The sequence below is a fragment of the Strigops habroptila genome, chromosome 3 (genome assembly GCF_004027225.2).
Source record: "Strigops habroptila isolate Jane chromosome 3, bStrHab1.2.pri, whole genome shotgun sequence".
Lineage (NCBI taxonomy): Eukaryota > Metazoa > Chordata > Aves > Psittaciformes > Psittacidae > Strigops > Strigops habroptila.
This window is the reverse complement of record NC_044279.2, coordinates 51,621,959-51,637,025: the sequence shown is the minus strand read 5'-3', so window position 1 is coordinate 51,637,025 and position 15,067 is coordinate 51,621,959. Positions and strand designations below refer to the sequence as shown.

The window sequence follows — 15,067 nt, the reverse complement described above, 5'->3', positions numbered from 1 at the left end:
GTAATTTTTCGCTCGCTCCTGCTAAACGGATCCAGGCTGCTCGGGCTCTCCCCACCCCACCTCGCCCTCGCTGTGTCTCCCGTCCTTCCCCCCCCCCCATGCCGGATCTGGGGCGCAGGGCTGGGGGACACCCCCCGAGGGAATTTTTGCAATTGTCGGAAACGATAGGGGACCGTCCCGGGATGCCACCAGCACCAAAACCGGGACCCCCGGGGAAGTTGTAATATTTTTATCGATTTTTTGAAAATATGACGAAATCAAAAAAAAAAAAAAATGGAAGGGAAAAAATTGGGTCGCAAAAAAAAAAGTCGGAGGCTGCTCGCTTGCTGCTGGATGGGGCTCTTCGGCTCTCCCACACAGTGTCTTGAATTCATTTCTTACTGAATGAACTAAAGGAATGTGAAAGCCGATTGACAGCCTTCCCAGCCTCTCCAGAGATCTCCCCCTCCCCCAAAATTTAGCTCCCCGGGAAACAAAAATAGCAGGAGCCATAGCGGGGAGGCAGTGGTCTGTTTCGTGGGATCACTCATTTATTTAAGTTCTTGTCTCTTCTCTCTCCTCTCCCCCCCCCCCCCATCCCGCTGCCCCATCCTCCCCCCCACCCCCCTCGTTTGCAGGTCTGTGAAGAGCAGAAGTGCGAAGAAGAAGTTTTCCCTCTGGCCATGAATTACTTGGACAGATTCTTAGCTGTGGTGCCCACTCGAAAGTGCCATCTGCAACTGCTGGGGGCAGTGTGCATGTTCCTGGCCTCCAAGCTGAAAGAGACAATCCCCCTCACAGCCGAGAAGCTGTGCATATATACGGACAATTCCATCAAACCCCAAGAGCTGCTGGTAAGCAGCCCCCCCCGCCCCATTCTCTCGTCCGCCTTCTCTTGGGCAGCTCTTGCAGCGGCCGCCTTTTTCCCTCTCCCTTTCTCACACGGCGAGGCCATCACTTGTGTCACCCCCCCCCCCCCCCCCCCCCCGCCCTCTACAAAATCGCGCTTTCCACGTCAAAAAGTGCTAAACACTCAGGGAGCGACCCGAAGCCGCAGGGTGCTGGGACACACACGCACACACGCAGGACTTCCCCGTGGGGTCTGCCTCCTCCGCAGCCACCCCAGCGGGCGCATCCCGCCCCGTTGGTGCAGGGTTTTGCCCTGGGGCCCGTGTCATGCCCCCGTGTGTGTGTGTCTGTCCCACAGTGTCCGGTGGGTGCGGGTGTCCCCGCACCGGGGACCTCGCCGGGCAGGGAGGGCGCCGGGGCGCACGTGCGCGGGGGGCGGGCGGCGCGGCGGGGCGCGGCGCGGCGGCGCCACCTGGCGGCAGACACGCGGCGCCGGGCGTGACTTCACCCCTTGAGCGGCTGCCAGGCGGCCCCGCGCCCCCGCGGGCGGGGCGGGCGAGGGGCGGGGGGCTCCCGGCGATGCCCCGGGACAAGGGGGGTGCCTCTCCCTGGTGATGGAGCACAGGGCGATGGGGAGGGTATGGCGGTGGGGTGGTGTCCGGAGGCGCCGCGGTGCCTGCTGGTGAGGGACTGGGTTGTGAAGTGGGGAGCCGCAGCCTTGTGTCCCCACAGCGCTACCCTGTAAGTTATCACCGGTGCAGGTGGTGACGTAAAAATGCATCATGGTTAAACAGCCCCCTGGGTAAAAGGCTACGTCTGGTGGTTCAAGATCAATTTAGGCATGGTGAAGGCAGAAACAAAAAAAAAGAATGAAAATGATTTAAGGGAATCAGTAATATTTGCAAAGTGGTTTGTGGTGCAGGGCGCCGGGCAGGTATTTACAGCTTTGGGTGAGATGTGTTCTCAGTCAGCTGGCTGTGTGCACGCGGATCCTGGTCAGTGCACATCACCCAGCCGAATCCCGGGAGAATTTCTCCTGTGAATCACTGGGCGAAGGCGGTGGGAATTCCCCCGGGGAGGGGTTGGGAGCTCATGCTGCTGCGGAGTAAAGAGCTGCGTGCTGCAAACCCTGCCATGGCTGTGGCAGGCACGAGGAGTCCCGTCAGTGGTACAGGCTGTCAGTGGTGGACACTGTCATGGGAAGTGCTGCAGCCCCTGTGCAAGAAGCCGTGGAAAGATGTGCCTACCTTTTGTGCCACGTGGGTTTAAGCATGTGTTTTAAGTGCTTCCCTGTATTCCATTCTCTAGGTTAAGTGCTCTTCTGTATCAAAACCTGTGATATTAGTGATGTGGGGAAGATAAGTCCTTAGTTAGCGTAATTGCCATTATGTTCAAACATTTTACAGGTTTTCTTGAGGAACAAAAAAAAAACCTGTTATCTTCAGGGGCCTTTTACATATGTGGACATGAGATTTTTCAGTCTGTGGAGGGCTCTGTCATAATCCAGTAGGAATGTCTGTAGGAAAGTAACTTGCTGTTAAAGCGGGCATCTATTCAGAGAAACGACGGCAGAAATGGCATTGTGGGGTCCATGTTTATGGTTTCTCAGCAACGCCGGTTGACGTCTCCTCAGCTGCAAAATTAAAGGGCTTTTTTTTTTTCAACTTGCCAGCTCTACAAGCTTAGCTGGGGCTCCCCGGCACGCTGGGCTCCATCAGCCTCACGCATCATCAGGACTCAAGAATCAGTGCATGGAATTCAGTTAATAGCTAATAGTTGATGCATGAGACAGAAGCGAGTCCAAGGCCTGAGCTTTGTTCACTCTGCAGGGCACTGTAAGGTATTCAAAACCTACTTTAAATGTTGAAGCATGTGGGTCTAGCCCTGCTTGAACCCCACGGCTGGATCTGTTGGTTATTTCTACATGTACTCCCATTGTAGGGAATGACCAGTAGTTACATACCTGCCCAAGCTTTTCTTTGATTTCACTGGGAGTTTTTGGTGTGCAAAGAATGTGGGAATGGATCCTACATGATATATTGGCAAATAATTCACACGGGCTACTTCTTGGCTGCGTTGTGTGCGTTTCCTTTCTGCAAAGCCTGTCTTGGAGTCATTTAAGTACCATCAGATTTATCTGCAGGCGCTTTTGAATACAGTTTTGGGAGAGAATGCCATCAAGCTAACTTCCCCAGTTTTGAAAAAAAAGCATGTATATCTAGGTTATTTTTGTGCATGGTTATCCTTAGGGCTTTAAATGGCTATAAAGTAAGGACTATAGCCATTTAAAAGAAGTTACTAGGAAAGGACCACAGTGACCTTGGCAATATCTAATTGCAGGCTAAACTTTCTGGGTGGGCATTCAGCACTGGATACAAAAAAAGTAAAACCTTGGCAGGAGCTGCCAGGTCTCATTATTTTCAGTAGAGCTTGACATTTCCACTGTTTAAAAAAAAAAAAAAAGGGAAGAAAAAGAAGAAAGTCAACAACTTCAAAGCAGTTGGGGCATATGGAGAAAAATGTTTGAGCAAAACCAATTCAGCAGCGATATAATCAGTGATATAATTACAGTCAAAGAAATAGGTGAAGGGGGTTTTGGGTTTTTTTTTTCAGCATTGCTTATGGCTTTTCTTCTCCCTTCCCTGTCCCCACCCTACAGGAATGGGAGCTGGTGGTGCTGGGGAAGTTGAAGTGGAACCTCGCAGCGGTCACCCCGCATGACTTCATTGAACACATCCTAAGGAAGCTGCCTCTACCTAAAGACAAGTTGCTTTTGATCCGGAAGCATGCACAAACGTTCATTGCCCTTTGTGCCACAGGTAGGCCAAGGTGCTCTGGGTGCACCTGCTGCTTGCTGTGTGGGTAGGAGGGCACATCAGTTACTGGTGTTCCAAAGGCTTTTCATCCCTTCCGTCCTTAAACAATGTGGGAAGAGCTTTGAAGCTGATGGGGCAGTTGGCAAAGGACATCGTGAATCAGACTCTGAAACTACAGAGAAACAATTCTTGCAGTTGGGAACTGTAGTGCAGTTGCAGTCCTACTAACTCCTAATAACATGTGCAGCGCCTTTGCAGTGAAGTCAGTAAGGCTGGAGTAGATCATATGATCTTCTGCTTTGGCCTGTTCACTAGTTTTTTAAAGAGCCACAGATTGCAAGGACAGACGTGGGACAGCCGAAACACTAGAAGCTATTACAACACATTAACCCAAAATGTGTGTTTGTAAATTTTTCATTAACTGGATGCTGTCCAGATAAAAAATAAAAATTGTATTTTAACGTGTCTGTGATACTACCACATTGCTGAAGCATAGGGAATGACAATTATTAAACATTTAGATGCTTTCTTAACTTTACTCCAAGAAAGCAGGGAACTGTTACACTCCTCTTTTGTTGTATGTTTGGCTGCATACAGTTTCTGAAGATTTAGGTGGGAATAACTGCTTCTGTGGAAGAGAGGCTTTTAATTTATACCTGTCTGCAAAACACTTTTTTGTTTGTTTGGGGTTTTTTGTTTGTTTCTTTTCCCAGTGACTGTCAGAAAATAAGTGCACTCTAATTTTCATCCAGAAGATTAGCGGTTAGACCACCTCTTAGAAGCTAGTCCTGGAACAGATGAACAGCATGCAGGGTTTGCCAGGGTTATTATCAAGTAGTATATGACTCAGTGTTTGAATTCATTACAGATTGACATACCTAGTCCTTTATGATAGGAACTGTTCTGCCTGCTTGCGTGTTTGCAGAGGGGAAAAGAAGACAGGGTGCAGCTTTTGGGTGTGAACGTCTACTGCTATGCCTGCTTCTTGCTTTTACTATGCAGGCCAGTTTTGGCTACCTCAGGTGATCTATTTTAGAGAATTGTGTCTGGGCAGTGTTAGGGTAATTGACTTGGTTACCAAGATGCTCAAGCTTTCCTTTCCTTTCCTGTGGCTGCATGATCCTTTTCAGGCAAAAGACCACAGGACTCAATAGAAATATTGCTCAAAGTCTGCAGGATCACTTTTGGTAGTTCATCAGACATTTCTGGACTAATTAGCTTTTTACTTCAGGATTAATCTCATACATGAGCTTTGCCTTCTTTCTTTGCCTTCTACCCTTACTCAGGATTCATTCACATGCCCTTTTTCTTCTGAAAAAGATAGTCTTTCCCATGAATGTTTCTCTGGATCCTCACAATGCCATCAGCCATCAACCTCCAACATACCTGGATGTTGTCTTCCAAACCAGACCAATCTTCCCTCTCTTTTGTTCTTTTGTTTCTTTCACCCTTTTGCCTTCTGCATTAGTGGTTTTGGGTTTTTTGGGGAGGCTTGGGTTTGGTTTTTTTTAATCCAAGAGGACATTTTCTTGAGTGACCTAGATTTCATTGTGATTTAACTTTCCAAATTCTTCTCTGTAATCCTCTGCCCTTGAAGTTTTCCCTATAATCAAACCATTGCAGGACTGTGGGCCAGGAAGGACTTTTCCAAAGTCCATGGCTTCTTTCTACTCCCTCCATGAATTCTTTGATGGTTAGCTCCATGCTTTACTAGTCCATTTACTGAGATCGAAAACGGCATTCTCTTTCCAAACCTTAGCCCAGTCATGCAATTCTCTCATGTGCTTCCCCAGGGTGATCTGCTGCTCATGTTATGCATCTCATGTTATGAAAGAACTGAAGTCCTCTATGTAGAGTCTAAGGAGGCAACAAGTTAGAGTTTCTTTTCTGGCAAATGAAAGCCATAATTGACTGTGTATGGAGTTTCCCAAAAGACAGCGCACCATAATGCTGACTGTAGATTTTATTTTCTTATCCCATTTTCCACAAACCACTGGATTGGCATTTGATTTTTGAGGAGGACCCACAACCCCTTGCAGTCTTGAAAGTAGAGGTCTTACCCAAGCCCTCATTCCCAGTTTTCTACCTCATTCCCAGTTTACTAGCAAGCTAGTACCCCCATTTGCATTATAGAAATGCTGTTACTACTGTATTTCCCTTTCACTGCCACTCTTCTCAAAGTCATTCTTGCCCTCCTTGGTGAAGAAAAGCCCCTTCTCATCAGACTTCCTTCCAGATCCAGTTGTCATTTCCTTTTCTTGTCCTATTTATTGCAGAGCTGTCATCGGCTGCTGTGTTTCTTCTTTCCCTTTCTCCCTCAAAGCTTCTGCTCTCCGCCAGCTTGGGTTAAGCCTGGTGTTTCATTTCCCCATTTGCCTTCTTTCAGCAATATGACCTCCTTTGACATGTGGCTGCCCCTTCCCTTGCTCCCTCTGTGCGTGTTTTTAGCCTGGTTTTGACTCTTTACTGTTACCAGACCTGACCTTGCTGGCTGGCTAACAGCTCTGGTCTGGAACACAGAAATTAATCTCTCTTTATTTCCTAATTTGTCTCAGTGTGGCTTTCTCTGCTCTCAAGTACTTTTTCTTCTTCTTTCGTGTACCGTGCAAAATCTGGCGTATTTTGAACTTTTTTCTTCTAGCCCGAGTTGTCCTTCGCCAACTGCTCCATTTTAATTTCCCAGCGAAAGCATAACACCAGAAATTCCCAAGTGTTCCCTACCTTTACAGAGCCACCTGTGATCCCAGTCCTGCAACACTTTCTGTCAGCAAACAGAGAGGGAAGCAGCCATTAACAGTTCTGCCTGTTGGGCTGGATGTGTAGGATCATTTTGATATTCATCTCTATATTCTTTCTGTTTCAACATTACACAAAAGGAGATGATACTTGCTGCTTTTTTATAGTCCTCTCAGTCATGTTTTATCATTTTGGCATTCTCTCTCTTTCTCTGTCTTTATTTTGAGGCCAGTTTCTGAAAGAAGCTGTGTGGATATAAATCCACAGCCTCTCCCCAGTCCTTGTGGTGATTAATGATTCACATGAGCATGACTGAAACTGGAACGTATCCCTCTTTGCCCTTGGTCCCATCTGAACATATGGCTGCTGAGCAAGACAGAAGCTTATTCCCTGAATAAAAAGTTTTTTCTTTGCCTGCCCTGCACTCACAATGCTTTCAGGAGCCTACTTCTCCACTGGAAGGGGCTGAAAGTGGTGTCTGCCTGCAGCCTGTCCGTGACTGTGCTGACAGCACCATGGCTGTGCAAACAGGGTACTGTCATTGAGCGAGACTCGATCTGTTGGCTGGGAATTGCCCATGCTTAGGCCAGCTTTCTGCCAGTTGCCTCGCTCACTGCCCAGTAAGAGTGTATAGATTGACATGCACTGGAATAGCCTCGTGTGTCATGATGTCGTTTATTTTCTCATCCCACTGGTGGCTCCCTGTGCAAGGTAAAATCTCCTTTGGGAGTCATCTGAATTTTAAAGACACTAAGAGGGTGTATCTGGAGTCCTCGTCCTTACAATATAGCTTGGCAGAATTGATGCTTACTGCTTACTTGTGAGCCCAATGGAGATAATTCTTCTTTTGCTTTTTGGGATCACATTGTTTTGCCACTCTGATCCTGAGTGGCACTCTTGCCTGAACACCTCCATCTGTTCATTGCTTTGCACCCTTCATTCCTCCTCTGTCTGTTCACACAGCAGCACTCCACAGTTTGGAAACGTGTTCTCAGGGGTTGCCCATTTGCTTGTATGTGCCATGCTCCAAGCCAGGGAATTGCTTCTGGAGTAGTGGGAGAGGGCACTAGTTACAGAGCTGTGTGCAGAGCATGCCATACTGCCATTGAAAAGAGAATTTTCAGGCATTATTGCCTCAACTTCAGCGTGCCATCCATTTCTTCTTCTTCCAGACTGTTCAGAGTCACAGATGCGCAGCTGCTTCGCTATGTTACACTCTCTTGCTGGAGGCTGGAGCCACCGTTTCGGCTCAGGATACCCCTTTTTATGTCAGAGCCTGTAAGGGAATGGACTTTGAGGGACAGCAGGCTGTGCAGGTCAGGCTTTCAGAAAGAGGAGCTGTGCGTCTCTGAACACAAGCTGTAATGGAGGGACCAATCTCAGGAGGTTTTCAGTGTTTTATTTATGTGTCATGCAAAACTTGGAAGCAAAAAGCTTTGCAGACTTGCAGGGACAGAAGGCAACTTGTAGATCCCTAGACTCGGCCCTTTGCATGGTCTCGTCTGTGCTTCAGCCGAGTCCTGTGGCAGGTGAGATGTTCCCATGATGGATACAATGCAGCATCTCATGGACCAGTGGCTTTCAAAGCCCATGTCTGCAAAGAGGCTGACAAAGAGGAGGAAAATTTCATCTTTAAGTCAGTTTTGTACAGAGTGCCAAACCTCTGCCCACTGTTTCTGGGACATTAATCATCTACATTTGAAAGCTGAGAAGGCTTTTTTTTAAACTCCTGGGCCAAATTTTGGGTCCTTACTCAGACAGAAGTTCTGTGGAAGTCAATAGGAGCGTTGTTTGAGCAAAGACTGCAAGATCAGGCCCACAACCCTAGTAGTGATCTGGAGGGTAACCACACAGAATGCCTTGTAACACCAAGAGGTATGTTTGGTCCTCAGGGCTCCTGCTGGGCAAGTCTACTATGCATCCTTCCCCTCTCAGCCAGCGTAAGAGTTACTGGGCTCTTACACTGGCTTACTTGGGCTCAGAGGACAGAAGTGTGGTATGAGTTTTATCTGGGACCTGTTCTTTGTAGAGGGAAAGAACGAAGTCCACAGAGGCTTTGTTGTGTGAATTAATCTCTTAGAAATAAAATATATGTTGCAAAGTGGCAGTGGTTGCATGAATACTTCTTGCATGACAGAAGAAAGAATAATACATGTGAATTTATTACAGCACAAAATAAGGCTCTTGCTGGTTCTTGGGAGAGGCAATATATTAAGTTTTCCTGCAAAATGAAGCCACAAGAACCATGGAAGCTCCAACAACAAGTAAGCAGGGCGTGGGGAATTTTTCAGATGAGCAGACTCACTCCTTAAGTTGTAGGATCAGTCAAATCTGGGAAGATGAGGTGCAAGGCAATGGAGGAAGAGAGCCTTTGCTGATACAAGATGGCATAATTCCAGCACTGCCAGATAAGTTGTCCTCCTTCCTGCTGGCTGCAGATCAGACCTTTTGGTGGTTCAAGTGCTACCATGGTCCGTGATTAGGCTTCCTTAGTGAAGGTGTAGAACAAGTGAAAATAGTAATTGCTGCAAACAGTTGTTCAGAAATAGTGTTTATGATCAGCTAATGAGCATATTGTAGGGAGTGCTCATGCACTTTACATAGATTGTCCAGCTTGTTTCCTTGTCTATACCTCACTTGGATGGTTGTGATGGAGCATAAGTGTTTAGGATACTTTAGACCCATTTGTATAAGGGCCAAATACTTTACTGTAGCCCGGGAGCGCAACTGAGTGTCTGCCCTCTCACCTACTCAAAGGATCGGAGCAGGTTTGCGTCCTGTTTCCTTTGACAGTTTTTGTTTGGTTGTACTTGGCACTGCTATGGCCTTTTTGAAGGGCTGAAGAATCATACAGTTTTGCCTTTAGAAGAAGAAATAGTTAACATGGGGAAAACTTGCAGTGTCTTGTAGAAATATGAGAGCAAGACAAAAAAATGGCCAATGCAGTTAAAACCATCTGCATTTGGGGAGGGGGAAAAAAAGTAACACACCGATGCTGTAATTGCATTTGGATCAAAGAGGCGAGAATTAATTCACTACTTACATTGTTTCCTTCAGACCTTTCTTTTAGACTTAGTTCGCAGAATATAGATCCATGCATATCTTCATAGTATTGTATCTTCATGGCTGTGTGAAGTTTGAGGCTGGGTGAAATTTTACCATTATCTGTGTAGTTTTAAAAGTCAGTATTGATGACTGTCATGATTCTGTTTTCCTGATGGAAGTAACTTTTCTTTCCCTTTCTGCTTCCCACCCCTCACCCCATGAGAATTGCTTTCCTCAAGCCAGCAATTTCGAATTCTGCAGTTGCAACTCTGAAAATAAGCCTCTGTCAAATTATATAGCTTAAAGCTGGCTCTGAGAAAAAAACAACAGCCAGTGGCCAGAGCAGTAACAAGGGTCATTGTAAGAAGATAGAGTTCCCACCTGGCTTTGGCACACTGAGCACGTTCAGCCTGGATATTTGTCAGTGCTCTTTTCCTTCCGGCAGTTTTCATTTATTGGCTGTGAGTTAGGGCTTCCCCTTGCAGGACCTCTCTGAGTTCCTGCCTCCGGTTCCCTCCTGCTTTAGACTGACTGTCAACCTTGCATTTTCCTGGCTCGGAGGTAGTGAAGTCCACTGGATCAGGAGAGAGCCAGCAAAACAACTCAGCTGCAGTGTGCGGGGTTCTAGAATCTGACCATGGGTTATGTGTGGCACACCAGCAGAAAAACATCCTTGGCATGTGCTTGTTGTGTTCATGCCCTGTCTGTGTAAGCTCCAGTCTGAAAGCAGGGTGCAGGTTTAGGGCACCCTGAATTTGCTTGATGACTCCAGCTGGCTGGTCCAGAGGTGGCCGTGTTTCAAAGGGCACTTTTTCTTGTATCAGCTTTTTTTTTTATTTCCAGCACTGAAGTCAGTGGGGTTATGCAAGGCTGGTCCTTTGTTTTTAAGGTCCTTTAAGAAAAAGGCAATACTGAAATGGGGATGGGATGGTTTCTAGTGCTTATTGCTTGGTAATAGAAGGCAAAGCAAGTCCTGCTTTCTAATAACGCAGTATCTTCCCTTGAAGTGTTTGTGTGCTCACATTCTCAGAGACTACACATTGTTGCACTACTTCTTTAACTTTTAATGAGACTGGTTTGTACTTTCCCATGGAATCGCATAAATCACAACAAAGTTAGAGTCAGAGCCATGCCTTCAGTACAGGCGCTGGGTGCCCACTAACCAAGGTTGCTTGTAGGTCCACAAGAAGGATTTAGCCCATAGCCTTGCTTCAGGTGTCCAGTAAGAAGTGCTTTTTATAAGATTTCCTATGTAATACAGGGGTCATCATCTGCAGCAAGAATTTAAAGTAAAAGCATATGTTTCAGCTCCACATAGTTAGGTCCTCTCTCCCCTCCTTGTATTTTAGAATTTATTATTGTTATAAATATCAGGGCAAGCTTTTGACTTAATTCTGGGGGGCAGTTTTACCTGGGTGAGAATGGCAGGATTTGGCTTGTTGTCACAGGGGAAGCAGGGATAGAGGTTTATACTTGAAAATAACACGTAAAAAGCTTGTTTTGAATTTCTTGATGGAATGTACAGGACTCAGAGGGGGGTTCTGCATCCCCTCAGATACAGTACTTAATATTTATGCTTTCATTGCACCTTGACAAACATTTCACGTAGTTATTGCTTTGCTTGAATATGGAAATATGTTAATTACGGCTTTTATTCCACTGCCTGCTCTTTTCCTCAGCCTTTTCTATTCAACCCTCTAGGTGGCCCAGCACAATGTGGCTTCTTTTCTTTCAATGAGCTCTTTCCACACTAATAGGGTCCAGGGTGATGTGGAGAACCATGTGCACAAAATTGGTGCACCACCCCCCATCCCTTTGTGGGCATGTCAGGTTAAATTCATATCAGCAGGAGGGTCACTGCCATGATTTTCAATAGCGCGAGATGAGGTGATGACTTCAGACAATGGTGCCACACTCTCCAGTTGGAGACACTTGCCTCACCAGTTGCAGTAGTTAATTAATATGCTAAAAATAGAAGCCAGTGATACAAATCGCTGCCTGTTGTACAACAAAGACTGGGCATGTGTAGCTTTGATAGCCAAGTTTATGGTGCTTGTTATGGAGGGAAGTTAGTTTAGAGCTAGAGGCAATGTAAGACTTTCTGGATGCTGAGCTTTAGTCACTCTGGGCCTCTGGCCATTCGCTCGCTGTCTCATTTGCATTATGAATGACATTAAGGGAACTAACAAGGTTATTGGGCATAGAAATGTTCGCATGTGACCCCACGTGGAAGCAGACCTACAGCAGTGCTAGCTGGCAGGGGCACTGTGGCTCTTTATTCAGCTTCCTAGGAAGACGGTTTCTGGGAGTAGATATAAAATCAACCACGAGAAAACCAGCATTGGGATAATGCGAAGGTCTTGGTGCAAGACCCTAGGAGGCAAGGAAGTTCAGAGGGCAGGCTGGAGCTGTGTCCTTCACTCAGCCCGCTGTGCCTGGCCAGTGTTGAGTGCAAGACATGGGAGCTCCCTGTTGCTCACTACCAGCTAGCTGCTGTTCTCTGGGGGCTCAGTGACCATGCATAAGGCTGTGGGTCCATCCAGGCCTCTGAGTGGGTCCGTTTCTCCCTGCTGCTGGCTCAGATAGTGGGTGGCAGAGGGTGGGTTTTGATTCTCGGGCACGGCATCATAGCTTCCATAGGGATTGTCCGAACATCAGCAGAATTTGAGAGGTTTCACATCTTTTTACTACATCTTTCCTGAAACTTGAGACAAGGAGGGATAAATTATGGAAAGTCCATAGTCCATATGCCAGCCATAGTTCCCATGCATAACTAGGAGACGGTTTGGTAAGTCCAAAGATCAAATGCACAAGTTGCTTCCCAACTTAGGGCCAAGTGCAGCCTCATTCACATCAAATGCAAGCACAGGGGATTCACAAGCCCAAGCAAATGCAGTGTGTACAAGAGGAGAAACAGACCCGTGGAGATGTAGTCTCCCTTTTCCAAAGAAATCAGTGGGATTGCTGATGAATCACTCCGTGTAGATGAGAGCAGATTTTGGGGATGCAAGGTCTCTTCCATAAATGTTTGAACATCATTAAATATTGCAGACATTTGTTGTTTGCTCTGTGGACCAGCAGGAGATTCTGAGCAGTCATGCAACCACATATATTTTCAACCTTTATGAAATTCTCTCCTTATTGGAGTCCTTCAGCCATTTCTGCTCTTCATATTGGACTTAGTAAACCAGTGGCCCAACAGTCACTTCTTCCATGGAGCCACTAGCTACCAGATCAACCCATAGGAACGAGCTATTTCAAGTCACCCAGTGTTGAGTCCTGGGGCCCCATGAGCAGAAATCAATAAGAAGAGAGGCAAAATGGCATAAAAATAGGGCTGTTTCAAGGGCTTAAAATCCCTCTGTATTTATGGCCTGTGCTCAATGTCCGGCCCGATGATAAGTGCAACTGCAGGCTGAGGCACGGGGGATAGGGTGGGCTCTGTGGGAAGTGCATGTGCTGTGTGTCCAGTAACCTTACCTATTTTCCTTGGTCATCCTTTTACAGGCTGGATGGGGCTAGCCCTTCCATATATGTCTGTAAATCCACATGAGGTAAATGTAAAAGTGATTTTGATCATGAAAGTGCAATTCCTGTTACCTCAGCGTGTGCTGCAATCATCATTCTCAGGGCTGTGTCGTGTACCGATAAGTAGGAGTCAGGGGTCTTCTGTTGACTCACGCATTAGTGGGGGTAATAGAACTTAATTTCCAAGATCATCAGCTTTCCTGTATACGGTGGGTTCTTACTGTTACAGTAGTGCATATTTACTATGTTTATAATAACGGCAGTCCATATTCATTGCTTCAGTCCATGGAAATTTGCTCCTTCAGAAGCGTTCGTCTATGATGTCTCTGGAGCTCTCGTGGTAGGAAGCAGCATGCAGTGGTGGGCTTGTAGGTGATCACCTCCTGGTGGCTTTGTGAGACAGATAAACCTATGTCAGGGTTTCAGCTCCTCGTTTCCTCTCCCTGCTTCTGACACCCCACCTTCCAGTCCCTCTGGGCGATTGTTATGACCTGAGTCCCATTCTTATTTGAGTGCTTCATTCCTTGTGGGTCCCAGGGACACATTCCAGTCTGGAGAAGAACATGCTGTCTCCACAGCTATTGCAGTATCTGCCAGCTCAGAGTCTGGGAGGCCGAGAGCAACTGTCTATGTGTCTAAAACTTGAGCAGACATCAACAGGGTTACAGTTTGTACTAGCTGGACAGAGAGGATTTGGGACCTGCCCTTAACAGAAGGGCAGTTTTCTGTAACAATCTATTTCTATAAATAGACTGAATATTGATTGTGGTTTATTTCATGTGAAGTATTACTTGGGTTTCCTCTTCCTTCTTCTCCAGTCCCTCCAGCTGAAAACTGGTAGAGAAGGTTTGTTAATGAGTTATTGTTGAACCAAAGAAATTAAATAATAAAGCTTCATTTTAAGAAGATCCCAGTAATCTAGAAGATCTCCTGGAAAAGCTGTTTAGTAAGACATGCCGATAAACCAGTGCCTATGGCAGTATCATAAACTATAAAATTGTCTTATTTTGTCACAAATTAAATTGTCTTAAAATTGTCTTAAAATTGTCTTAAAATTGTCTTAAAGGTCACAAGAACATTGAGTTTTATTTTCATTTCTCTCCTGATCTCCACAGATCACAGATGTGTGAGAGGAAGTTTTGAAATGTATTTTCAACTTGTTTATTAAGAAAGAGTACTAATGATAAATGCGATCTTTGTTTTTCCTTGTATTGCATAGCTGCGGGCTGTAAGTGTTCTCACTTCCTAATTGCAAAGGTGGCAAAGATGAACCATTAATTAAAACCTCTTTCCTGGACAGGTCTTTAAATGCTCAAGTTAATTAAGTCTTTAAAAATGGACGTGACTAAAAATCTCAGTTTGGTCTTTTGTAATAGCTTATTCCAGTTAGTTTTCCAGTTATACAGAGAGCTCTAACATGACCGAGACCCAAATTTCTGACATAAATAACAGAAAGCCTCCTTCTTCTTTTTCCTTTCTTTAAAATGAAGGAAAGACTATTAAAAATTGTCCAGGTTTACTTTATGCATCAGTGAGAATAAAAGACTGAACTGCATTTCCATTTTAATTTGCAGATCTGTTACCCCTCCTTTGACTGCTTGTGATGAGCAGTGTGACTAATGAGCTCTGCCGGACCTAAAAGAGTGGCACTTTTCCCTTTCTTCTACTTCCCCGGGTTTTATTCTTGGGTGTGGTTTTTTTATGTTGCTTGCCTCTGATGTTTTGCAGCTTTTCTGGTCTGGGCTTGGACTAATTCCCAGATCTGTTCTTGCAGATTTTAACTTTGCCATGTACCCACCGTCAATGATAGCAACTGGAAGTGTGGGGGCAGCCATCTGTGGCCTTCAACTTGATGACGGGGACAGCCTCACGGACCTCCTGGCCAAGATCACAAACACAGATGTGGTGAGTGTCCCACATTCCTCTTCTCCTTTTACTTTTAAGGGTGGGGTGGAGAACCAGGCAGTCAAATCCAGCCTGATCCTGAAAGCCCAGTAGAGTGAAGGAGGGGGGTGCTCCTGAAGCATGCAGTTTGCAGGAGTGGACTTGGCACTTTGTTTGCAATGCTTTGAACATCCAAAGCTCCTTGGCCTCCTGGGATCAGTTTTCATTCA

The 15,067-nt window shown here is 46.0% G+C and overlaps 1 protein-coding gene across 1 annotated transcript in view; it reads left to right on the top strand.

Annotated features, from left to right (window-relative positions):
- CCND2 (cyclin D2) overlaps positions 1-15,067 on the top strand; it is a 35,323-nt gene that overhangs the window by 1,677 nt on the left and 18,579 nt on the right. Inside the window, exons 2-4 of the mRNA XM_030478939.1 lie at positions 618-833; positions 3,488-3,647; positions 14,728-14,858. Of these exons, the coding sequence (XP_030334799.1) occupies positions 618-833; positions 3,488-3,647; positions 14,728-14,858 (507 nt within the window). The remainder of the gene's footprint in view (positions 1-617; positions 834-3,487; positions 3,648-14,727; positions 14,859-15,067) is intronic.